Raw genomic sequence first — 26,049 nt, 5'->3', positions numbered from 1 at the left:
TTTTTTATTTTATTTTATTTGTTATACATGCACTTAGCCTCCCTTTACTTGTTTCAAGGGATTTCACTGCTGGTGCTCAGCTTTGAATAATTATAAAAACATTTGTTTTGTTTTATCATTTAAGTAAAGTATTGGCAGTAAAAAGTAGTTATTTCCTATAGTAGCGATGTTAATGATGAACTTTGTAATATAATGTGTATTATTTATGTATTTTTAAACAATATTTTGCTTGAAAATGTCTAGTAAATGAGATATAAATATTTCCTAAAAGCGGTAAAAGAAATGGAAAGTTCAATCAAAACCACTTAAATAAGTAGTTAATTTACTCGGACAACATAATTTCAGAGGGGGGTAGAAACAGGATATGGAACTTTTTGGAAGGACGTAAAACTATTATTTTATTTTATTATCTGAGTTTGTTTGAGTGGTTCTTTTACCTGTGGCCCCCATTTTGAACAGTTACCCCCAACTTGGAAACTCCACACGCCTATTTATATTCCATCTTGTACCACATATGTGTTTGTTGTTCTCTGTTCCACAAATGTCACATCCCTCCCAGTTCATTTTCCTTTCGCAGTGGAAATCATTTTTTGGGGGTTTGACAGCACAGGAGGGGCCGAGTGTGATGTGACTTTTGTGTTTATCTACTCTCAAAAGAAAACCTATTGAAATTAGCTGCTGTTTAAATTGAACTACACCATCAACTTAGTTAAATATTAAAAGCAGCGGCTGTTTAATTCACAGTGTTAAATGAATTTGGAGATGATTTAAATGAATGGCTCTTATTCCACCTCAGGTCTGAATGAGTCTCAGCTGTCAGCATGTCATCGGGAAAAGTAACTGAGGAGCTGTTTTGTAAATAGACTCGGACATTCCTCTGTGCACACGCTGACGTAAACAAGGAGAGTGGATGCTCACTCGTGCTGCTGGCACTCTCTCTGCACTACAGTGGGGTGGCAGTAATGTTCCAATGCACAGGCCAGTCACATGTAGAAAACACTCAAGTGCTGCAGGGGAAAAGGCTCCTCCCCCCCTTGGTAACTACTGTAGGTACAAGACTACACATCCATGCATGAGCACTGCAGCCTGCCTGCACACACATACACCAGCCTCCACCTCCTTGTCATGCAGCCCCAGCCTTTCCCCTACAGCTTTTATTTTGAAAATCCCCCCTCTCCTTCCCTTCCCTCCCACAACACTCCCACTTGTACACACCTACATCAACAAAAAGGGAAAAGGAGATGCTATACAATATCTGTAGCCTGGGAGTATGATCTCAGACTGGGTGAGTGACACTGCGTAGAGGGCGCCTCCTCTTCCTCCTCCCTGCACAGGACTCAGGAATCCCCTCACTTCTCCTTATCGGCCTCTAAAAATAAATGTTTTGCTCAATTTTGCGTGTTGTACAGTTGCATGTTGGAACCCTAGCACTAGGTTGAAGTGCAAACCAAGAGTCATCGCATTTAAATTAGCATTTCCATTAGATGGGACATGTGCTGTATGCTGAAGGTCTGTGCCCTCAAACTGTGGCCCCCTGGGAATAATGTAGAGCCCACTGGGAAAATGCAGAGTATCTTACTTCACAGTAACTTCTGCACAAGGTCAGAGTTCACAAGAATGGCGGTGTTCAGGTTTCACTTCCTGCATTCTTTACTTATTAACATCTATAAGTGCAGCCAAATTCTGCCAAAAACATGAACATGATCACGTCAGATGGTTTATTAGGGTGACACCTCATCCAGGAGTCTTGGGGCCTCCCCCGTCCGTCTCCATATTTCTATGCTGCCCATAAATAAGTCAAATACACACATGTCGGTGACAGTGTTTGGGGATGACAGTGACAGCGATTTCCTAACAGACCTTAAAAATAAATAAAAATAAACATTCAGTCATTCACTTCCCCCAAGTCAATTTGCGTGCCCTTATTATGATTTGATGGAGACTGTATAACCCCATCTCGCCTCCTTTAAGCCCATCCTTTCTGCTGAATGTTACCGATGTCATCATGCTCATCATCATCATGCCACTTACATACCCTGGAAACCAGGAGTGATCACACATGGACCTACTGACTGTGTGTGTGTGTGTGTGTGTGTGTGTGTGTGTTTTCTTGTGATTTTAAGGGAGATTTTATTAAGAGGCGGTGCTTGTTGGCTCCGGAGTAGCGTCGTAACGACACTTTTTTTCTCTCCCCCCCAGTCCTTGTTAAAAGAGTTTGACCAGGGCCAGAGTTGGTGCTGGGGGGTCGCTTACTGCTAGGTTATTTCCTGGGGGGTGATTGCTGCATTTTTTTTATTTTTATTATTTAAATCCCAGCTGATTGTTTCCCCCCCTAATTTTTTTTTTTTTTAAATTTTATCTTAATCTTTATTTTTTTTCTACTGTCCTGATTATCGCCTCTCGCTCTCTCACTCCACAAGACCTGACACCCCTCGGAGATTTTTTTTAATTTCCTCCTTTTTTCAGATCATGAACAAACTATATGTTGGGAATTTAAGTCCTTCGGTCACTGTCGAGGACTTGCAGCAGCTCTTCGGGGAGAGGAAGCTGCCAGTGGCCGAGCAGGTCTTGCTGAAATCCGGCTATGCTTTTGTGGACTTCCCCGATCAGAACTCGGCCATAAAGGCGATAGAGACTCTTTCTGGTAAGTGTTGGCTTTTTATGACAAGTGATGCTGGCTTGGTGGTGACAGAGGAGGAAGACGAATCCGAAACTGCCAGATCCGTTAAAAAAAAAACAAATAAAGAGCGCATGTTGTGCGAAACTGTGAAATACCGAATCATTGCTTAAACCTCTTTTTCCTATTCTGGTGTCTTTATTCTGTGCTATGAGAGTTTATGTGAACGCTCAGTCATGCACACGCTCTCCCAGCAGGAATCGGATAGATGATCGATAGCATGGGGACACACTCGGGGCTTCGTTTTGCCCCTTAAAGAGAAAAAAGACACGCGAACGCACATTTACGCGCAACATTTAACGTATAATATCGAGGGGGGATTCCGATGGTGCGGGGCGCTTCTTCGCAAATCGCCCCGCTGGAATGTATGGGATGGTGCGACTGGTTTCGGTGGGTAGGCATAATTATTTTTCACTTATTTTTTATCCTGATTTTATTAAAGGCGGCACGGCGATGCGAGCGCGGAAAACTTGCCGGATCCGTGTTCCCCCGGTGTCTGGGCATGTTTTTACGAGGTGTCGTGGAGGTGGGTCACGGGGGTCCGGAGGAAAAGAGCTAATAAACAGGTAGCCGAGTTGGAGGGGGTGGGGGTGGGGGGGACGAGGTGAGACGCTAATTCCGTGCTGCGCCAGGCCACTCGTAATAGTAACGAGAGGGGGGAAAAGCACTCGTGTTGCAAGCTTCGCCTTGGAGTGGATCAAAGGCAAATTCAAAGGCAATTTGCTTCTAAAAAGGGGCTGAAGAATTAACCCACTGTACAGCGGAGAAAGAAGGAGGACAAGTCATCCTCCTTTCACCATCTCTTCTTTACGTGTTGCATTCTTTACTGGGAGCTGGAAAAAAAACCACCCCTCATTGCACTGAGGGCTGTGGGAGTGGAAAGCATGGCTGCCCATTCCCCCCCTCACATACACTATGTATATATAACCTTATCATGCTTCATTTGGCCGCTGACCTCCCTCTATTTGTGACCCTGCACATACACAAAAACGGCCCATTGTGCTTGTTTTGGTGTAAACATGCAGAGTTTAGTGTCATGCGTAAAGCGCCCTCCTCGTGGAGCAGGGGCAGGCTGTTTGAATGGGGACGCACCTACTTGGGTGAAGTGATTCAAAGTGTTGCATGGTGGAGGCCTACACGCCAGCAGCAGCCGCCTGCCTTGTTGCTGTCATAACGCACAGCTTCTCTTACACTATCCATTCTCATCCTTACAGGTAAAGTTGAGTTGCACGGGAAGGTGATAGAGGTAGACTACTCTGTTCCCAAAAGACTACGGTAGGCCTACACACACGTACCCACTCACACTGTGCCCATACGCCTCATATACCACTGTGCCCCATGGCAGACTGTGTATGACCTGTAGGCTTCCGCCGAGAAATATAGCAAGCACGCCCCACTCCCCTCTCTATCTGCTTCTGTGTGTGATCTCTACCACGCTTCTGTTGTTGTTGTTTGTTTTTATTTCCTCTGTAAGTTGTGCAAATGCCTGGTAAGAGACCTGCAGGGGAAACAGTTTAGTCCCGACATCCGCAGAACACACGGTGGCTGCTGCCATTATCGCGTGATCTGCAGCAGCGAAGTGCCTATCCCACTGTACAACATGGACACACACACACACACACGCACACAGAGGCAAGAATCAAATCTCACGTATTCCATATACAATCATCAAACTTTCCTATTGGCTGGTGCACACGTATATACCTAAATGGATCACTGTTCCCTACATGTAGGCGTCTAAGTTTCCGTATTGACTGTAACACTGCAATGTACGATGAGATGCATACCAATCAGCTGAGCCTCTCCCCTGGTTACATACGTATGTGTGTGTGTGTGTGTGTGTGTGTGTGTGTGTGTGTCTGTGTGTCTGTGTGTGTGGGAGAGACACAGCAAAGCGAGAGGTGGTGTGTGAGCTAACGTATATATGGCCTGCTCAGAAATCCCGTCACCACTCTGTTGTTGTGCAAATGTGTACCAGCCTCACTTTACAAAAACACAACAAATCCACGAGCTGCTAGTGAGCCCCTGAAATAATGATAATAATACTAATAATTCAAAAAGGCAGCGTTTTCCGTGCGTAATCCGTTAAAAAATACACCAGATTGTGGATCCTATGTCCGCACTTGCACGTATAGCTGCACGACATTCCTTTAACAATGCCTTCGGCAGCAGGGGAGGGGGGGGACTTACATTGCGTGACAAAAAGGTAAATATTCAAGCCCCTTGCGGAGGAACACGTGACCCCCACTTTATGCGTTTCCAGCAGGGCCCTCCCCCCTCGAGTGCACGAGGCTACACTTTCCCTGCGCTGCTCGCTCTCGTGGCTACGTGTGCAAAACGCTGCGGAATCTGAAATACAGAGAAAGTGTGTATGTTGAAAAACGTGCAGTGAGCGATCTGCTGTGATGTGGCTCGACCTGAGGGCGGCTTTCTCTCAGTTGCAACGCGCAACATGGTGCAGAGAGCAGCCCTTGCGCCACTCCCCACTCTTCATGTGCACGTAGACCATGGCAAATGTTGGGAGAGCCTCATAATGGCTGCCATGATGGGCCTGCTCGCTGCAGGGCGGAATCAGATGGAAGCAAATGTACGTGCGTGGGTCCAATCGTTGCGTGGTTGAACCCCTGCTTGCGTGTTGGGATCAGGGCCTGCGAGGCTACAAACTTCGCCATGTTATGTTGGTGTAGTGGACGTGCGTGCAGCACGGGGCACGTACAGGTGTTCATTTTGAAACTGTGGACGTGAAGTGGGCGAAATGACACGTGGAGGCGTAACTTCCCATTATTTAGCTCAAATGTGTTTTTAATTGATAAATTCATTCCGTTTTTAAACCTCCTGAGAGTTTTACACCATATGTTTTGGCCTATTTGTCTTTTATAGCATAAATATTAACTTTTTAAAAAATGTTTAAAGCTTAAATGTGTATTTTTGTCCTATAGGGTGTAGAATGCAACTGTCATAATTCATATAGAAAAAGCAAATTAATTCTGAAATAACGATTTGTAAGAGTTAGTCTGTGGTACTAGGCATTTTAAGGAAAACAATTTGCATTTAATAATGCAACTCTCAAATTACAATTCACTTATTTATGTTATTTCTAAACAACCCATTTCAATTATCATATGAATCTTGTTGTTATTCTTATGCATTTGATTTTAAATATATATGGCTGCTGAGGTTAAGTCACAGATAAAAGCAATGATCAGTTTTAGTTTTAGTCATTTATGTGAGCAGTGTGTGAGCTCAGCACCTTCAGGCCTGCTGCGGCTTCTCTTGGTTTTGTGGAGTTGCTGTAGTTTCAGCTGCTGTTTGTTGATATATATATATATACAATATATTTTAGTTGTGTAAAGTTCTCATACAGGCATTATGTGATCAACAATCAAATTATGTCTGTTTGTAATGATAAGGAATGATGACTTATCAAGATTTGTAATTTATTGTATTTTTGGAATTTGTTTTGTTTTTCTGGGCCTTGTTAAATGGTATTAAATGGGTTATTCAAAACTGCACAGACTAAACCTAATTGTACAGGTTTTAATATCTTATTTATCTTCTAAATGTTATTTCACTGATATATATTTCATAATTTGACATTTAAAATAGTTTCAGAGACACAAACCTGAACACAATTGTATTTGGAGCAATTCAATAAGAAGTAAAGTTGTTTTTTGGGGTTTTACTTGTAAAAGCTTTAGAAATTTCTTATCATGGAAAATTCAGAATAATTAATTGCATATTATTGGAAATGTTTAAAACTAGGTTATAAAATATGAATAAAGTTATTTCTACAAGGAGTTGATTTGATCACTTTAATATTGCTCTAATGTAGCACTGAGACAACTGATATTCACATTAATCCCTTTTGTTTGCGAGTAAAAACTTAAAATCTTATTTCAGGTACATGTATGATGATTTTTATAATCACATAAGATTGATAAACATTGAAAGTGTGAACTTTTTGAGATAAGTAGGATTTATTTATATATAACACATTAAGTACAACAGCTGAGGTGTTTAAGAATCATGGCAACATCAGCAAGGAAACAAGATTAGATGTATAATGTTAGAAATACAAGTTTTAGAAAAGAAAAACTCAATAAAAGGTACAAAAGACATATAAACCAAAATAATGATAGAAATTAAAAGATTTTGTGTTTTAAGAGAACAAAGTAGAGAAAACAAATATATTGACCTAGAATTGTTATTATAATAACTTAGTTACTTAGATAATATATGTTCTGATTGGAAGAATAAAAATGAGTAAAAAAAAAGAGAATACGTTCACTTCCTCGAACCTAAATACCATTTTTACATTTTTGCTCAGGAAGTTTTTAATGGAGGTTTATTTTGAGCCCAGAAATTTGAAATAAAAGAAACATTAGTTTTCCCATGCTTATTAAGTTACTTTGTTAAATCTGTGGTGAGTGTCTGTGTACAGATGTTAGATGATGCGGTTGCCACACGATTAAAATGCAGCGCGGTTTTGAAATAAGTTAAGAGGATGTGGACAGTGACAAGCTGGAGCTCTTGGCTGTGGATGTGATACATTTTCACTTTATCTGTATTGAACGTGCAAAGACTGTTGTTGTTGTTGTTTTGGTATAAACACCGATTTGTTTACCTGCTTGTGTAGCAGTTGAGAGGAACACGACCAGCTCCTCATAATTACCGTCCACCTCTGACTTCACCTGAATTGAAAACATTGTCAAATAGTGCGACAACAGGAGGCGTTTCACTCCATTAAGCTCCATCTCAATCAACTGGAATCAAACTGTTGCTGGATCGAGCTGAATTGATCCTGAATTGATTTTTTCTGCTACAAAAGGATTTTTACCAACCAGGACATGGGTGTAAACATCTGCATTGCACCACAGAGGGGCACATGCAGATGCTTGTGTTGGGTAGTCAGTGCTCGCTGAGTCAAAACAGTGAAATGTGATAGCCATCAGTGGATCCACTCCGAATCCATTAATACTCCCCAGTTGATCCGCGGGTGAAGGGGAAGCTCTCCAACCCCGGGCTCAGGTTTTGGTCCGGAGCGATGGCTGGAGTCACTGCACCCTGCTCCCCTCCGGAGCCACATCCGCTGTGCCCTCTCCCCTGACTCCTCCTGCCTCCTCTCACCTGTCTGTGAGGAGGCGTCGCACTGAAAGCATCCCTTTTGAGGAGCAGGAGCAGAAAAGTGTCCCTCAACTCTGTTCATTTTCTGCCTTAAAGAGTATATCTGGAGTCTTTCCAACTCTCGATTGGTCCGTCTCAGGCGTTTGACTCATGTTGAACAGGAGGATGCTTCATGTGTCTTTGGCTGAGTCCTTTTCGCTGTAAAAATGAGGATGAAGAATGAATAAAATGAGATAGTTCTCCATCAGCACCTGTAGGAAAAATCCCTATTTACTTGTTTAATCTAAGGGCTTTCATTTCGGGCGTGTGGAAGCCATTGCATTGAAATTCTACAACACTGCTTAATTTATATAGCAATTAACAACTTCTCCACAAAAGCGCAGTTGTGTGTTCCTCTCCCGAAGTGATAACTGATTTGCAAGTGCAACTGAGCACATAGCTTGAGGGGAGCAAGGAGATTAGATGTGAGAGAATTGTCGATTCACTGTGTGTCTTTCAGACCGGTGGGATTTCTGTTTAAGCCCAGCGAGCGCTGGAAACACCTTTTCTCTTTCTTTCTTTCCCCTAACCAGACACTCGTGTGTGCTGTACATCACCGCAGCAACAGCAGAGATCCAATTCTCGGTAAGCCGGCGTTCACATTCCACTCCAACCTATTGCATGACTAATGCATTGGAGCAGCCGTGCATTGATTGCAAGCAGCAGTTAAGTAATCAGCTCGGCGACTCGGGGGAGTGGCAGCGGCGAGGTGTGCAGGGTGTGGTCCGGAAGAGGAGGGATTCCTGTCTCTACACTGGAAACCCCAAAAATCTCCCATTTCTGTTCCCGGCTGAATCAACAGAAATGAACCAGTAAAGTTAATGGTGAGCGGGCACAGTTTGGAGATGGTTTGACCTTAAGGGAAGTGACAGAACTTGAGCAGCGATTGCTGATGTGTCCAGTCGGTGACCAATAGCAGTTTGAGCTGAGAAACAGCATTCGTCCGAGTAGGAAAAAAAAAGATACCTCTTTCAAGATTGTATGATTGAATGATGAGAGTCACGGAGAGACAGCTCATGGCAGAAGTAAGATAAACCATTAGAGATGAGAGCCATTAGGATTCCTTGAGCTGAGCCATTGATGCTGTTTTCCTTTTTCCCGACGAGAGAATCTGGCTCACTGGGGTCAGCTCCAGTTTGTCAAGAATAAAATGAACACCCACATTCTGTCATGGTTTATCAGACATTCTACATAGAAATACTATTATGACTGTATTTCTAATAAATTCCCTGACAGCAACCTGTGAGAGTTCCACTTGTCCATTTGCATTATTTTATTTTCTTGCACACCTCTTCACCAGGTGCACAAGAGACAACACCTATTTAGCCGTCAAAAAAAATCCAAAGGAAGAATTTTTTCGAGCAGATGTTTGAGGACGCTGTTCTGCTAAGCAGCGTTTGATTAATTGCCAGAAACTTAAATGTGCTGCAGATGAATATTTAATGAATTATAAATCCTGATTATGAGTCGGGCAGTTTGTACCCAAGTTATTTTTTGGGGAAGGGGGGGATAATTTGAAGAAGTAACAGCTGCTTTGTCTCCTATTACATTTCTACGTCGCTCTTTTGATCAATCTGCTTCTCTTATGATTATGTGTTTGTGTGTGTGTTTGTGTGTACGTGTGTGTGTGGATGATCACTTGTAGATACGTTAACACACAGCTTGAGGAAGATACCACAGAAATAGAAAAGCCGTCCTGGCTGAAAGCTGCATGCCGGATGTAAAGTTTATTGTTTGTCGCTCCTCCGTGTGCCAGTGTTCCCAGTGGGCACCCACGGGTGTGGTCTCCATGGAAGGGTGGGCAGCTGAGGCGCACAGCAGGTGGCATTGCTCACGCAGGCCGACTCCTTCCACCAGATAAACCCTGCTGCCCATGTGCAACTTTAGAGCTCTGATGGGTCTTGAACAACAGGTGAAATGAATATGGTGGCTACGCCTATCGAGCCAATCAGAGCGCAGCACGGAGTGAGTTGTCGGCTGTAAATGCTCACACTCAGCCAATCCCACTTCGAGTGCTTGGAAGCGACGCTCTTGAAGCAGACATTGGCTTAGAGCCTCGTGCTGGGAATTCTGTTGGCGCAGAGCTCTCCCCAGGTCAAATGGTTCTTTTAAACACTTCCTCCTGACCTTTTCCCATCCTTCCATCCATTTCTCACTCTCTTATCTTGCTTATATAAAGCCAGTGGCACAGCCAGAGGAGTGGCCATGGGGGACACAGGCCCAAGCTCCAATCTGACTGCCCCGCTCTTTAGCTTCTGAGTGCCATGGATGGATTTACTGGACAGGCCTGCTGGGTGCACACCCACGGCATCCTGGGCCGAAGCTAAGTTTAAAGTGATTGTTAACATTTCATGTCATAAAGTTGACAAAATGACCACAAAGCAACACAAAGAGGACTTTAAAAGAGAAATATAATGGCCACAGACACACTGGGTGCCTTGCTTCTAGGCAGGAGCAGTGGAGCCTCTTACAGGTCCGTGTCTCTTTTTTTTTCTGCCTCTAGTAAGTTTGCAGTTACAATGTTGATGTCATCAGTGACATCATCGCAGATTTGCATCTCAGCTCACTTTATTACCATGGTTACATCAAGTGCATTTTAAAACACATGGAGGAATCTCTGGGAAAAATGGTGGACGCCGCACTTCACCAGGTCCTCGGCCACACGTTCAAGACAAAGATGAAGTCGATGTGATGAGCGGGCAGACAAAGAGAGATAGTTTTGACATTTTTTATTTGGGATCCATTTATCACACTGAAGAATCAAAATGACTTCTTATCATGTAACATCTATCATTGACAAAAACTAGAGATTTGATTTGATCTTCTTAAATGTTGACACTTATAAACAGCCCCCCCCACCCTTCTTTAAAACTCTGGCCCCAATTCTGTCTTTAAAACCTGCCCCTGCTTTCAGGGAAATCCACAAATGCTTTAATTAAAAAAGCTAACATGGAGGGAGTGTTGTTATTCCTGCTATGCAACTGCAGGAATGTCTCTTGACATGTGCGTCATCTGTCTTTGAAGCAGCAAATGTCAAAAGGTACAGTCTTGTGACATTTACAGCATCTTGATGGGAGACCAAAACTCTGCCATTGTGCCTCTGTTCGTGTGTGCGTGCGTGTGTGTGTGTGTGTGTGTATGTGTGTGTGTGTGTGTGTGTTTACGGCTCGCGCTGTATTCAACTCCAACAGTTCCAGGTTAGGTTCTCCACGTTGCCATAGGAACCAGTTTTGAGTGTTTTGCTTAGTTATAGTGGAGCGGCGGAGGCTTTCAGAAAGTGAACCCAGAGTCCTCCGCCTTACACAAGCTAAAGGCTTCACAACAAAAAAGTTGGGGTTGCTGCGTACAACACCCTGAGTCTCACCCCACAACTGATCATTATAACAGTTTGATATCACGGTCACAATCCTATAATCACAGCTCAAGTTTCTTATGAGCTGCTGTCAGTCGTGGGGTGTGGGGGGGGGGGGGGACACCCTGTAGTCTCACCCAGTCCTCGGAGAGTGGAGACTGTCTACCAGTTCTAGCTGAAAGCCCCACACTGCAGTCTGACGGTGTATTGGTGGCTCTAGCTATATGGGCGGCGCCGCGGTCAGGGTTCTGATTCTAGGACGGGGGAACACACAACCTAGAAAGGTGCCTCAATACAAACGTCTGTGTGAAGCTCAAATGTTCAAGTGCTGAGTTTCATTCCAGAAAAAGCGAAGCAGGGAAAAACTGCTGAGTGGGCCGTCCGTCTCTGTCACGGTCGCAGCCCTTTTGTGACCTTTCTTATTCACAAACCCACACTGAGGCCTCATTTCCATCCGTTTCCATATGGATGCAACGGAAGCTGGAACCCCCCCCCCCCACCACACACACACACACTTCTGGACAGAACAAGTCGTCTACAGTAAGGTCCTTGCACAGCTGAGCCTCCGGCCCGACCTGCAGCACAGTCTGACCATTGTGTTTCCTCTGTTTCACACTGTCTCTGACGGAAGAGGAAGACACGGAGCGGACTTCCATGACTTCTCAGAGACGCGTGCATGGCCCGCGCATGCTCTCGGCTTTCCCTCCGAGTTGCTCTGTGTCTGCTCCTGTGTGGGGGAGAAGTGAGGGGCTGATAGAGGGCAGCATTTCCTCCCCCTCTGCCTGAAGTTCTCTAGCAGGACGTGAGACGCTGCTGGTGGCTCCCAGTGCTCTTACTGGTCGCTCTGCAGACGATGGCAGATTTTCTCACACACAGGAGATTTGCGCGTGTGAGACTAAGAGACACAGAAATCACGTTTTATTTTCTTCTTACATCAGCCCTTTTATCTTTACTTCTATTGACCCATGATCTAATTTATGTTCCTGTGTTTCTACACTGGTGAACTATATGTAACCTCTCCATTAGAGTTTGACATTAAAGTTTAACGTCTCTTAAGAAATATTCCAGCCCACAATCAGATGGATTAATTCTAGATTCACAAATAATGGACTTCACATGGTTTAAAAGCAGAGGTTTAACTCCTATTACCTAAGGACCATTGACTTGGTTGTTCCCTTTAAAAAAAATTTAACAATTTCAACTACACATTAAAGCCATAGAAACGTGCGTTTCCCTCCGACCTTATCGCACTGCTCTTCAAGGTTAGCAGCTTAAATATCACAGAAGATTATATTTCCAGGAAAACAAGCTGCTCTATTCCGCCAGATGAGATGAGAACCAGTCACATTAACATTAACCTGCAGCCTCACTGTTCCTGCTTTCTCTTTCACTTCTGAAGAAATTTGACGGTAGGTGTCAGGTTTGCTCCGGTAAATCCCGGTGTGGCTGGTTATCGCTCAACTGTTGCTGTGAGTGTGTTTTGTAAATGTCTGTAGCCTTGCTTGCAAATAATTTCTATAAAAACAGAAAAATAAAGTATATGATTGTGACAGTAGATCATATCCATATTGGCGGGTGTCTTGTGGAATGGTGAATATGTTGATTTGCAAAAACAACTCTCATATCTGTCCATTAAATATGAATATCTGTCATTTAGGTGTTCATCTTTTTAGTCCACACTGGCAACCCCTCTTGTGCCCTTCAGGACGGAGGCTTGGCAGCGTTTGACAGTTTCACCCGAGGTGTAGTGTTTAGTAACATTTGGCAATAGCGATATGTGTGTGTTATTCAACACAGCTGTGCTTGATCCTGCCTGTGATTCGCTGAGCCCAGAGATGAGTGGCGTAATGTGGGCAGGGCAGGTGCTGTGGAGAGAGCAGCCTGTCTCTCTGCCAAGTGACCCAGCACATGCCAGTGCCCAGGCAGTCGCAGTGTGAGAGACACACAGAGCATGTATGCGCAAAAGAGAGAGAGAGAGACGACGGAAAAGAAGAGAAAGAATAGAAGGGAGGAGGGGGGAGGACCCTGTGGGAGTCCTTTTTGATTGTATCACACTGAACGTCAGGTTGTGGTGAGAGGGGTATTTTCTTGCAGCCACTGCAGAGCTGCACGAGGAGCCAGGAGCAGAATGCGAAAAAACAGGCTGTCTGTAAATAGTTGTTATCCTGCTGACCCTTCACTAATATTTCCCCCGGAGGAGCAGAATATTTTATTGTGAAGTGTTCAATCTGTGCATGTCTCTCTAAACAGCCCATAGTCAGGATTTCCCCCGGGCTCAGTAGCTGCTGTGGCAGCAGTGCACGAGGACGAGTGTATCCTGAGGTTTATAACTGGTTCTCTTGTTGTTGAATTGATTCTATTCACGTGTAAAACAGGACATGAAACTGGCCAAATGTCACGAGCCGCTATAGGAAACCAGCCCATTGATTGGTTGACTAACTGGGCGTGTGCGTTCCGTTCTTTACGTTTCTTGCAGCCATCTGTTTTCAGCAGTTGCCGACACGCAGTTTTTTTTCCCCCAGAAAGCAATGCAGCTCGTCTTGTGTCACACGTGCAGACATCATGACACTGACTGATGAATTGATTGTCCCTGTCAGGTTAAATGAAGCGCACGCTGACACAGACCCGATTCAAATTAAATTGTGCGCCCACAGCAGATGGCCCAATCTGGTTTGAAAAAGAACGAACCGAAAGTCGAAAGCAGAGAAACGTGAACAGCTTCAGCGCACAGGCTTGGTAAATATTTGATGCTGAAGCAGCCATGCATGCAGGTTGCAAAAGTTAATGGGGTCCCTGCCCGCTGAGCAAAGTAAAACTGGTTCACTGAAACATTCACTGAACATCGACACACGCTCGTTTCTGTGATTTTTTCGATATTACCGATGGTGAATTCCACAAGATGCAGCTGCAGTTCACCTCCAGGGAAAGTCACACTCTTTACACTGCAGCATTTCCTGCTTGTCTTCCCCTCCACCTCCCACCTCCCTCCGTCCTCCTCCTCCTCCATCCTCCTCCTCCTCCTCCTCTCATGTGCATGCTTTGTGTCATGTGTACCACCTAGATTGCCTCTCCGCCTCTCCGCCTCCCTGCAGCTCACAATGTCACTCCTCCCCCTGGCCCAGCGTGGCGGTGCAGAATGAAGCCGGCTGTGTGTTAGCACGAGCCGGTGTAAATAACTGTACAACCGAATGTTGTGTGCTGTAAGCTGAATGTGAGACACCCTATCAGATAGTGTAACAGAGACGGGGCATTTTTATTCTTAGTCGACTTGCTGTACCGCTATTGGAATTCTTCAACTACATTAGAGCTGTGTGTGTGTGTGTGCACGTGTCCATGTCATTACATGTTTGTGTTTGTGTGTGTATGTGTGTGTGTGTAGAGTGCTTCTGTGTGCCTTCCATTCCCCAAGCGGGAGGCAACAGTTCATTTCAGAGAAGGTTTGCTAAGATGTTTTTTTTTTTGTTTTAAGTGGTGTGAGGAGTGACTCCAGGCGGCACCGGGTTTCCGGTCGCTCTCCGTTGCGGGAGAATAAATTACAGAGATATAGAATGACAGGCTTCAAAGGCGGGTTTAATGTCAAGGAGGCGGCGGTGGCGGTGGCGTGGACGTGGAGCCGGCCAAGGATGATACATCAAATATGTGCTGCACTTGAAGAAAAGTATAATTTAACAGGGCCTGTTGTTTGTTCTGGGACTGTCTGTCGTGTGCAGCTGTTGAAGCCCTTTTGATGGACGCGCGGCCACCACAGGCGTTCAGGGAGCACCGGCGTCGGCTTCCTCACCAGCGGCACGCGTCATCACAACCGGTGAATCACGACGCACACAGATTGAGTCTGATTTGATTAAATGCCAATGCAAAAAAAAAAAGAAAAAAGAAATGCCATCAGAAAAATATATAATTATATACCTAACCGGCTACTTCCTGCTCATCTCCATATGATGCCATCCAGCACTACAGATGTTAACCTTTTCCGTGGTGGAGTCTGATTGGGATGAGTAACATCGCTGCCTTGTGTGTGCCACATGCTCAGATCCTGCCAGGATGTCGCACTGACTCAGTGCTTTTCAGAGCGCTCGGTTGTTTTTCTTTTTGAGACCAGCGCTCATTCTCTAGAAAAAAACCTCCTCAACTTAGACAGGGTGTTTGTTAAAAGAGGGGGAACCGGCCTCGCGTGTCTCCTGCCAGGAACGATGAAAGCAGCCGGCCTGGATGGGCTCGCAGATTTGTTTTGGTGCGTCTTGTATGGGGGGGGGGGGGGGGGGGGGGGGTAGTTGGACGCAGTGAAGAGATCTCATCAAATCAAATTGTTAGTTTTTGATTTTGAGCTGCAGGAAATCCGACAAAGAAGAGGTTAAGGCTTTAATATCTGTTTCTCCCGTGGAAAAGCGAATGCATTTTGACAGACGTTTGGTTCCCGGATTTTGAAATCTCCACCCTGATATGTAATCTCTCCTTCAATCGTACTACTGTTTGCTTTCAATAGTTGATGAATCACATCAGCTTGGCAGACGTTTGGCTCTACTGACGGACTTCTAGTCAAACATTCACATCAGCCTTCTCCACAACTCACTCCACCACCTGATCATTTAGAGAAATGCTAAAACCTGGGCAGAGGTTGAAGAGGGTGAGTGGGGCGATGGAGGAGGGATGAAGTGGACATAAGTCTGGGGGAGGACCAAATAATATTTTCATAATACACTGTCACCCCTGCCAATAATGTCCTTTACCCACACGTGTGCTGCAGTAGCCTGTCTCCCAAAAGCCCCTTTTCCACTGGTCTTAAAATCCCAATAACATCCGGCTTCCAAATGGGAATGGATACAATCAGCATTCGCTCCCAGGTCCAATGACTCTGCAACAGACACAGGTTTCAATCGGCATCCAGTGATAGGAACGTGACACTTGGGGGCAACGTGCTAAATTGGCGAGACGGCGAGCTGAGAGAGCACCTCAGCTTTTTTGTGCGTCTGTGATGTTGACTGCGACTGGAACAAAACCAGGTTGTTTATAAAAACCATTTCACACACATTTGATCAGAGGACGTGCACTTTAATATACATGAAATCAGCATTGCCCTCGCAAGGTCCAAGATGGTTTGAGACACTAGGTGGCGTTATGAGCCATGTTCCACCCATGAACGGCAGAACCATCACAGACATATTAGTCACAGTGTGCAGTATCTTCTCAACAGCTGCATTTTCCAGCCGCGCCCCCTCGGCCGTGCAGCTCAGGCTCTCTAACTTGAGCCATCGACATCAGCTCGGAATATTTACTCAGGTATTGATTGGGTATTGATCGGCTCAGACACCCTTGTGAGGGTCTCTGATAATTGAATTAGCATATTACATTCTCACACAGCACACAGGCATCCTCCTAAAGACAGCCGCTGCCGTCCTTATCCAGGATAACATCAACAAGAACAGCTTCCCATTCTCACAAACACACACACATACACACGCACACACACACCCAACGGACCGGACCCAAACCTTGCTGTCCAGCCCCCTGCCTCATTTCACAGAGTAGGTCAGGAGCCATTTTAGCCTCAGGATTAAAGTCTGACAGGGATAATGCCACCTCAGCCACTTGTGGGTCATGTGACACGAGATGATCTAAGGTTTTGGGCGGAGCACTATAATGTAATTAATGTGTTGGAGGCTCTTATCCATCTGACCACGCCCCTCGTCGAGCTGGACGCCCAGAACCAATAAAACATCTCTTTTACAGGCGACGCTAAAGAAAACGCCGCTGGGCTCCAGTCGTCTCTCTTTCTGCTCAGAGCTGCCTGATGATGTCATTTGAACCTTAACCCCGTTGGTGCTGTCCCCCCCCCGCCCCCCCGTCCCCCCCCGCCCCCGTCCCTCACAAGTGTGTCCTATATAGATAATCCCACCTCCCTCCTTATCTCTCGATGGCTTATCAGGGTCACTGCACTCTATTCACTTTACAAGACTTCACCCACCTGTACAAAGTCAACGTGAAATTTATTTAATCTTTTTACTCGGCTCTTATCAATCACTTTGTTCTTTCTTTACTTGTGTCGTTTTTTCTTTTGGGCGTTCTGATGATTTTTTATGTTAAATCTGCTAATGTGAAGTAACTCATTAATTTGTTTTTGATAAAAAGATAATTGATCATTAGTTAGTGTTTGAATTGTCTCCCACATTAATTATTATTGAAAACCAGGACATTATTTCAAAGGTGCTGAGACGTTAAAACAATTGTTTCAGGGGTGTAACTCTCTTTTATTTTTTATTATTAGTTCATCTGATTTAATTAATTTAGCTGATTCATTAATAATTTTACATGAGCTATAAAATGTTAGACACAATGAAAAAATTGTGTTGTTAAACCTGCAGCAAAAGTCTAAAATATTCAAAATACAAATCTTCAACATTGAAGACTGAGAACCAGCAAAATCTTTGATTTAAGAATTTATTAATATTAAAATGGTTTGCTATAAATGTTCATCTGATTTGTTTTCCTCTCTCTCTAAATGTATATAATAAAACAATCATAATAGTAATACAATAATTTTAATTTCTACTTGTGCCTTTAAATTATAACTTAAATACACGTTTGCTCTCATAAAATTACAATTATTACATAAAAAGTCTTGTATTGTTTTTTTAATCATAAAGGCGGCAATAAAAATAAATAAATAAATAAATGCAAACAAGACAATGAGGCTGAGACACCTGATGCTGGCTACACGAGCACAGATGTGTTATCAGGTGGGATTTCCCCAAAAGATTTGAATTATATTAAAATCAATATATTTAGAAACAAACACATTCAGTCGACTGCTCTTAAAACTGACTTGATCTCACCGGCAGCCATTTTAAGAGGCACTGTAATTAAAGGCCAACACGCAGCTTTAATTAAACTTATTCTAAACCACATGCATGTGTCAGGCAGAGTCTCCCGGCCTGCCACCATGTTCTCCACTCGGCGTTTCAGGAACCTTGTGTGTGTGTGTGTGTGTGTGTGTGAATGTGTGTGTGTGTGCGTGTGTGTGTGTGTGTGTGTGTGTTCCAGCGTTTCCTGAGGCTTTGTTTTCCAGGGTGAGGACGTCTCAGTGAAAAAGCAGCTGTGAATGACAGGAGGGTTTTTCAAATATTTTTCTTATTGACCAGCAGCGCCGGTGTGTTTGTCTCTCTCATAGGATGAATCTCTGACTCACCTCCTCTATGTGTTTTCACTCTCTGCTCACTTCCCTGCAGACAGTGGGAGGGGAGCGAGGAGAGAGAGTATGTTTGTGTGTGCATGTGTGTGACTCTGTGCGTGTGTGTGTGTGTGTGTGAGAACCAGTAAAGCTCACTCTCCAGAGGGAGCTGCTGGGAGCCGTGAGACGGGGCCGATGAGCGACAGACAGGAGAGGGGCCGGAGACAGACAGGCCAACAGTCTTGCGTAATGTTGAGTGATGTGCGTGCGGTATTGATCCAGGTTAACCCTGCAGGGACCTGCACCTATATGGCAGGCGTGCTCAGCCTTGCAGCTACAGTATGGTTGGCAGATTAAAGGATGAGACCCAATGAACAAGCTGCACGACTCAACATAACGCAGCCATGAGAAGCAGCTAGCAGGGGACCCACACTGCACCACCAGCACCACCAGCACCACCACCACCAGCACCGCAGTATGAACTGGTACCCACCCGTCAGTAGCTATTAGCGCTGAGGTGTGTGTGAGCGAGAAAGACACAGAAAATACTTTTGTGTTTCTGAGGAGGAGAGTCTGCTGTACATTAGCCTGGCTGGAGAAGTGGGAGTGTGTGTAAGTGTGTGTGTGTGTGGTTGCGTGTCAGTTGTGTCCCCGTAGGCTCGCTGTGTGCCTGTCAGTGACAGTGCTGACTGCGTGCTTTGTGACGGGGTCTCAGAGGAGTCCTCAGTTAGTGAAGGAGCGGGCGTGGGTTTGATCCCTGCAGGACAAGACAGAGCAGCAGTAGCACACCACTCTTCAAGTCCTCTTCACTCAGCCTTCTATTATTTTTTACTATCATTGTGAGTTTTTTATTCGTTTTTGTTGTGTGTGATTGTGTCTCAGTTTTATTTTGTGGCTCGGTGTCTTAAGAGGATTGAGTGATGGCCTGAGTTTGCAGGATTTTCAGAAACAATTTGATAGAGTACAGCCTGAAAACATAAACCTGTGCATCATCTTAAAGAAGTACAACTTGTTAACCTTATTCATTTTGTGTGCAAGGTTGGTTCAACAGTTTTTTTTAAATTTTTTTTTTTTTTAAAGAAATAAGATTAAACATAATGTAACATACATATCACAGTAATTAGGGTATACAAGGTTATTTATTGTAGCTTTAGCATTAATGATATTGTTAGATGCTGTTGGCAAGTCTTCTTGGTATATTTATATCTATATCTATATCTTTATCTATAGCTATATTTTTATGGAGTCTATAGCCCCCCTACCCTACACTCAAAACATGCTTTTTGTTATTGTTACTTCACTATCACATCTGCAGAATGATGTGTGTGCATTCTGACAGCGTTCACATTCATCTGTTGGAGAAGGTGCGTTGCTCTGTGCTCACCTTGGTTCTCAGTTGAACTCGTGCAGGCGTTAGCATCATTTCAGATGTAACACTTAGTTCAGGAGCCGTAATGGATCCAGTTTGCAATTTGCACATGTGGGGTAGAAATGTGAAAAGTCCGTTGCAGATACTTAAAGAAGAAGTGGCTTTTGGGTGAAGCATCTTGTGTCCCACAGCTGAAGAGTTTGAAACGAACATCAGTTTATTAAAAGATTCTGGACTTTGCAGGAGTAGATTTAATTTGATTGGATTTTAAAGGAAAAAGTAAACACGTTTTAATTATTATTATCAAATTATGAAGTAGTGTAGATAATGGTTGAACGGACTAATATCTGCATCTGCATGAACGGTGATGCTTCGTTGTTGTGTTGGCGGAGTCACATTATCACACTTTCTCCTCGCTGTACAGTTCTGACTTGTTGTTCCCATCTATGAAAACAGAGGCCTCCTCCGGTAACATGTATTTAGACGGATGCAAGTTGTTCTGAATCTAAATGTCCGGATGCTATCTGAAATACAGGTGTTTGCATGTTTGCTGTTGCACCGAGGGGCTCAGTCACCGTGATATCGCTCTGTTAGGAATGCATTATGTCCCAGTGATGGCAAATTGGAACATTTTAAAATACTCATTTCACCGGCTTAATGGGCATAACGGGAGAGAATTTGTTTTGTGTCAGCCCGGCGCCTCGTGGCATTTTAGCGCTGACTGAAAATTAATTTGTGTTGATTTCACCTGAGAATTGAAAATCATTTTTACACCTACAACACCATGTCTGTGGTCCTTCCCAGAACGCTGTATGTGCGTTACCTGATTTTTTTTGTTTGTATGTTATTGTTTTATTCCTATTTCTCGGTGTGCACGTCTTTGAGTTGATGGTAAAAACCCTCCCACTGTCTGTAAATGCTCATGTGAGAGAGGCCTGTGTGAATCAGTGTTAACCTCACGCTGCGGCATCATCTCTCACGCTGCGTAAATCTCAAACATAAATGACTTCCTTGGCCTGAGTCATTGCAATTGAATCATTTGTAATTAACCCCATTATGTGACGCTGGATCTTTCCCTGATACGAGACATTAATCTGCTTTAAACGTCCCTGTGCAGCCGTAGAGCTCCTCGGTGAACTTGGTGCTAAATGTTTAACGGCTGGAGAAGCAACGTGCAGCTTCTCCTTATTTACATCTCTCTATGATGCAGCTGAGTGAGCGCTGACAGCGAGGAGCAGACGCACGTCAGCAGGAAGTCTGTGGCTTCCATTAGATCTCGTGCGTCTCTACCTGCCCGCCTGCCTCTCGGCCCGTGTCTCCCTGCTACAGCGCCGCAGCCAAAACAACCGCGTGAAGGGAAACCGGCAGGCAGGTGAGCCCGCTGAATTCTGATGAGCTCTCACCCGCCTGCCGAGGGCCGGGAGGGAGACGCTGAAGCAGGCACATGAGCCCTGCACACTGAGAGAGCAGCAGCGTTGGGTGTGGAGAGGCAGCTTTGTTCAATCTGCAGCATCAGTGTGAGAATACACGGGGTTAGCGAGCAGAGGCACGGAAGGTTTTCTCACACAGGAGATGGATTTTTGATGAATTGATTGCCTGAACAAATAAAAATAATTTCATGAAATTCATAGTGAGGCAAAACTGAAAATCTTTTTTTATTTTATTTCACTGAACAAAAGATTGAATCTGTTTTGTTTCAGATCTGCTGTGGGTGATACTTTTTTTTAAAGATTATTAAAGACGGGGATTTGAAGCAGTTTTCCAAATCTGACGGTTCCCACTCGAAGCAACAGTTATGATTTTGTGTGTAAAAACCAAAATCTATTTTCTGACGTCCGTCCATCAATGTTTGTGGGAAATCCTTCAGTAGTTTGTGATGAACTAACAAACAAATGCAGACGACAAAATCACCTCTTTATCCGGATGTAAACACCACAACCTGTTACACAATCATGAATATGTTGTGACATTTTTTGCTTTTGTGGTCTCATGCATTTAGATATTGCTCATACACCATAGCCACATTAATGGAAAAACAGTATTTGAAATCTGAGCTACAGGCTGCTGCACTAAATACTTGTGTGTGTATATAATAGTATAATATATATATATATATATACTATTTGTAATGCATCAGCCTTGAAAGCAGAAACCACATTAGGATTTATTTGTCCTCCTGCAGAACAAACAGCGACAAGTCTTTCGCGGCTGAAGGACAATAATAATGCACGGACACTTCTGTCATACAAATCCTGTTATCTCTGCTCCACCACAATTGGATGGGCCTTTGGAGAAGTGCTTAGGAGCGCCACGCAGAGAAGGCCTGAGCTCCGCGCTAATCCAGCTGCAGCAGAGAGTGCTGGACGCAGTGGGAGTGGGCCAGAGCTGGAGGAGAGGAGCAGGGAGAGACGTCTTCCACACAGCGACGGCTTTACTCAATATTGTTGACTTGTTGCTTCCTCGCTGAGATTCCAGAGCGTTTAGGCGCTTAAGAGCTTAAGGGTCGAAGCTAGAAATTGGGTTAATTCAGATTAGACGAGTCTGCGGTCGGCGTACAAGGACCACCAGACGGTTTGACCGACCCACCCGAACTGACCCATATAATAACGCACTGTTCCACTTCAACAGGTTTGTCTTTGTCCGCCCTGGTCTGGACGAAGATGTAAAAGTGGACGTGGGCTTTACAGTTCATGATGACTCAGGAACAATAGGACGTCACATGTAGCGGTAAATGTAGCCGATTGTCAGATGATCACATTATCCTGCAGTCAGCACTGACGCATCACACTGCCACTCATGAAAGAGGCAGTGTTGCCATCAGGTCCTATATCGCCGGACTCGTAATATGATCGTGTAATAGGTGTATAATCACACGGCCAGGGCGGAGTGATTTATGAGCGCCGAGGTTTTCATTTCCTACTTTATCTGCACGCTATGGACGGGACGAAGGCCGGATCATCTTTCATTTCAGAAGTCATCAGTTACCTCCTGTGAGATGAAGTCCTCCGCGAGGCTGTCGCTGGACTAATATGGACTTCCTGTGTGTGTTGTGTCATTAAGCCTGGCCGTCCGAGGGAGCAAAGCGCTTGGTCAGGCAGATGGAGAGACACGGGCAGCAGGGAAATAAAGATTTATAATTGTAGGGTTTTGTGCTGAGAAGTAGTCCATTGCCGTGTTGATGGCTTCATGGACTCAGACGAGAGGGTAGCCTGTGAAGTTTCTATAGAGGTGAATGTGGTTCTGATCAGACCTGGATTTATCATCCGCTCTGAGCGATCCCATCACAAATCCGAATTCATCAGTTTACACCAGGCTGGTTTCAATGCGTTTCTATCGATCACCTGTGATTGGATGTCACGTGCCTGCTCAATATGCCAATCACCACAAGAGATGATCTGATACCATTTTTCACTTCCCGATACAGATTCCAATACCTGGACTTTGCATAAACACTGATACAGAGTACAGATCCGATACATGTGCATTAAATAAATAAAAAGTAACATACAGCTGTATGCTACTGTATGGAAGTGATGACTGCTGTCATTGGTGTTTGGACTTGTTCCTTAATAAATACACACATCGATCAAATGCAATAGACTTCTTTTAATATCTAGTTTGGTGATTGACAGCTTTTAAACAACACACGTTAAGAAATCTAGGAATACTAAATAATTACTTATTGTAAATAGCTGCTAAAGTGCCCCCCCCCCCCCCCTTTTTTTTTTACTTGTCGGACTTTGTAACGTGAAATATTTCAAAATTTTGGACATCACTTCTTCTTCATCACTCTGAAAATGTTACTTGCCAGTTGCAGGACAGTGTAACATAAGTTTTGTAGCATCAAAGAAGAAAATAGCAATGTTATCTGGGTTTACTCTAAAAGACATCGCATCCGATTGGCAGATTCCTTTACCGATCCCTGGCCCGGCATGGTCGGGCATTAGCGGAGACAGTACTGATGCTGCCAGCAGTATTGGAACATTTCTGTTTCTGGTTTCATTTCTGTTCACAAAGACCAAACGATGTTGTTTTTAGCCCTTTTGACTGTATAGATGTGTCTGTTTCTGTGTGTGTGCCTGTGTGTGTGAAAGAGAGAGAGAGAGAGAGAGGAAGCAGGGACGAGCCGAGCTAATCGATGCAGTGCGTGCTGCTCCACACTGAAATCAGATTTTATTCATTTGAAAAAAACAAGTTGAATATCAATATGTGTGTATCAGTGTTGATGTTGCGTCGGAGGCCTCAGATAAATCAATGCTGGGGAAACACTGAGAAGTGAAAAAAAAGCTTTGGATTCATCGTGAAGCTGCAGCCGGTCCGAGGACGTCAATGGAGGCATTTGTATTCACACAGCTGAGAGATGTGCTCACGTGTCTCCGGACCACCTCTGAGTGATGGGATCTCACATGGGTCCTCGGTCAGTGCAGTCAGAGCTGTCCACCTGTGATCAGATCTGTTAGAAGCAGGGCTGAGCTTGGCCGGTGTGTGTGTGTGTGTGTGTGTGTGTTTGTGTACAGAAGCCTTTGCTGGAGTTGTGTGGCAGCGGGGCTCGGGCAGACCCGGTGGTCCGAAAGGCACTTATTTGGGCAGAGTCTTTATTCGACCAGAGAGAACCTCTCTACTGGGCACAGCTCACAGCCGTGTGAGCCGCCGCTGACAGCCCGGGCATCCGCACAGACCCGGGTGAAGAAGGTACACAAGGCTTTTAAAGGCCTCATTAGACAGGATCTCTGAACGAGGGAGGAAGCGTTTAATCATTTACTCCTGTTTAAAAAGAAAAGAGAAAAAGAGAAAAAGATCTTGACCTCGGTGAAGATGCCTGAACAAAGACACTGTCGTCTTTGTGTTACAGTGTTGGACTTTGACTTTTGTGGCGGCGCTTGACAAAAGATGCACACAGATTTTTATGACTAATAGAAAAACGATAATACCAGTGAGTGATTAGTGTAAACGATTAGTGGTTGGAACACAGAAAGAAAAACACGAAAAAAAAGGGTTATCGCCTCGATAAGCCACAGACACAAAGCTGTTGAAAATAAAGACCACAAGAAGAAACCATGATAAAAAGTACAAACTCCCTCTGGTGGGGGGGGGGGGGTGAGCTCCCTCTTCCTCACCCTGCTGCCCTCTCAGAGGTTGAAATTCCTTCATCTGCTCCACATGCACACGCGCGTTATTAGTATGCGCGTGTGCACAGACACGCTCTCTTACCCCCGGTGCAGGTGGGTGCAGTAAATATTAGCTTTTCAAATGAACATGGCCACCCTCAGATATTTTAAAACTCAAAATTGAGAGGCTTTGCTTTTTTCCCTCCCCTGGCAGGCGGCTCCAGACCAGGAGCAGACGGCTCGGTTACATTCAACAAACATTAAGTAACCATCGACTTCAGTCTGTGTCTTCTGCTGTGGCTCGTGTTGGGCTTGAGGAAAAAGGAGAAGCAGGCGAAGGGCTTTGAGTTCACCTTGACTGCGAACAAACAGTTGCAGCAGATTGCACATTAAACCTCCGGGTGACTCCCTGGGTTGTGAAGCAGGATCTACAGTGTGTCTGCAGCTCGGGCCCGAACACTGGAGACAGACAGAAGCATGTTGCAGGACGGCTCTGTGGGCCTCTCCCTGTCCTGCAGACAGATGGACAGAGCGGTGATCTTATGGTCGGCTCGTGGCCGCAGCGCACGCTCGAAATGAGACCTTGAAGCTGTCGGGTGGCAGTGTCACTTTTTCCGAGAGACGTCCGCTGAAGGAAGCTTCCCTCTGCATATTTCAGACTGACAGGCGAGCGACCTTTGCATCATGTGTGAGCCTCGGAGAGGGAAACAGAGAGAATAGAAGTGGACGTCTAGTTTGAATAGGAAGGAGTGCACATTGTTAATATGAACAATGTAAATAGCTTGGCTTCTTATGAATTTATAGTGAGCAAAGAACATGTATTGGCTTTGTGAACCTAGCAATGTGTTCGCTGCAATTAACTTTATAAAGTTTCATATTTGAGGATATAATTCACGGCCGAGAGGATAACCCTCTAATATAACTTGTGAATCTATGCAGTTGGAAAATGGGGGGAAAAAATATCTAAATTAGTGCAACATAACTGAAAAAGGGACTCCCAGAATGCACTGGGCTCTCATGCTTGACTTGAGCTTCAAGAGTCTTTGCAAAGCCGCGGAGTCGGGCTCCACGCACGGCTCGTATGAGTAGGAAGAAGTTAGCTCTGCAGTCATTATACATTTATTATATGTCGGTTATTATTTGAAACTCAAAATAATTTGTTTTTGAGTTTCTGTTTAGGTTCGCGACTGTAGGTGATTGTCTTGAGTTGCCTTG

General features: G+C 44.5%; 1 protein-coding gene across 3 annotated transcripts in view; it reads left to right on the top strand.

Annotated features, from left to right (window-relative positions):
* Positions 1–2,053: 2,053 nt before the first annotated feature.
* igf2bp2a (insulin-like growth factor 2 mRNA binding protein 2a) overlaps positions 2,054–26,049 on the top strand; it is a 50,991-nt gene continuing 26,995 nt past the window's right edge. For 2 of the 3 annotated variants that reach the window (XR_008341761.1, XM_053439632.1), the window contains exons 1-2: positions 2,054–2,644; positions 3,892–3,952. Coding sequence is in view for 1 of the 3 variants with exons in the window: in XM_053439632.1 (XP_053295607.1) it covers positions 2,470–2,644; positions 3,892–3,952 (236 nt within the window). In the remaining 2 variants the exon portion in view is untranslated. Of the gene's footprint in view, positions 2,645–2,934; positions 3,068–3,891; positions 3,953–26,049 lie in introns of those variants that run through there. The other variant, XM_053439634.1, reaches the window with a different exon arrangement.

The sequence above is a fragment of the Pleuronectes platessa genome, chromosome 14 (assembly GCF_947347685.1).
Source record: "Pleuronectes platessa chromosome 14, fPlePla1.1, whole genome shotgun sequence".
Taxonomy (NCBI): domain Eukaryota; kingdom Metazoa; phylum Chordata; class Actinopteri; order Pleuronectiformes; family Pleuronectidae; genus Pleuronectes; species Pleuronectes platessa.
Note: the sequence above shows the minus strand (reverse complement) of the source record. Positions and strands in the feature narration are given on the sequence as shown.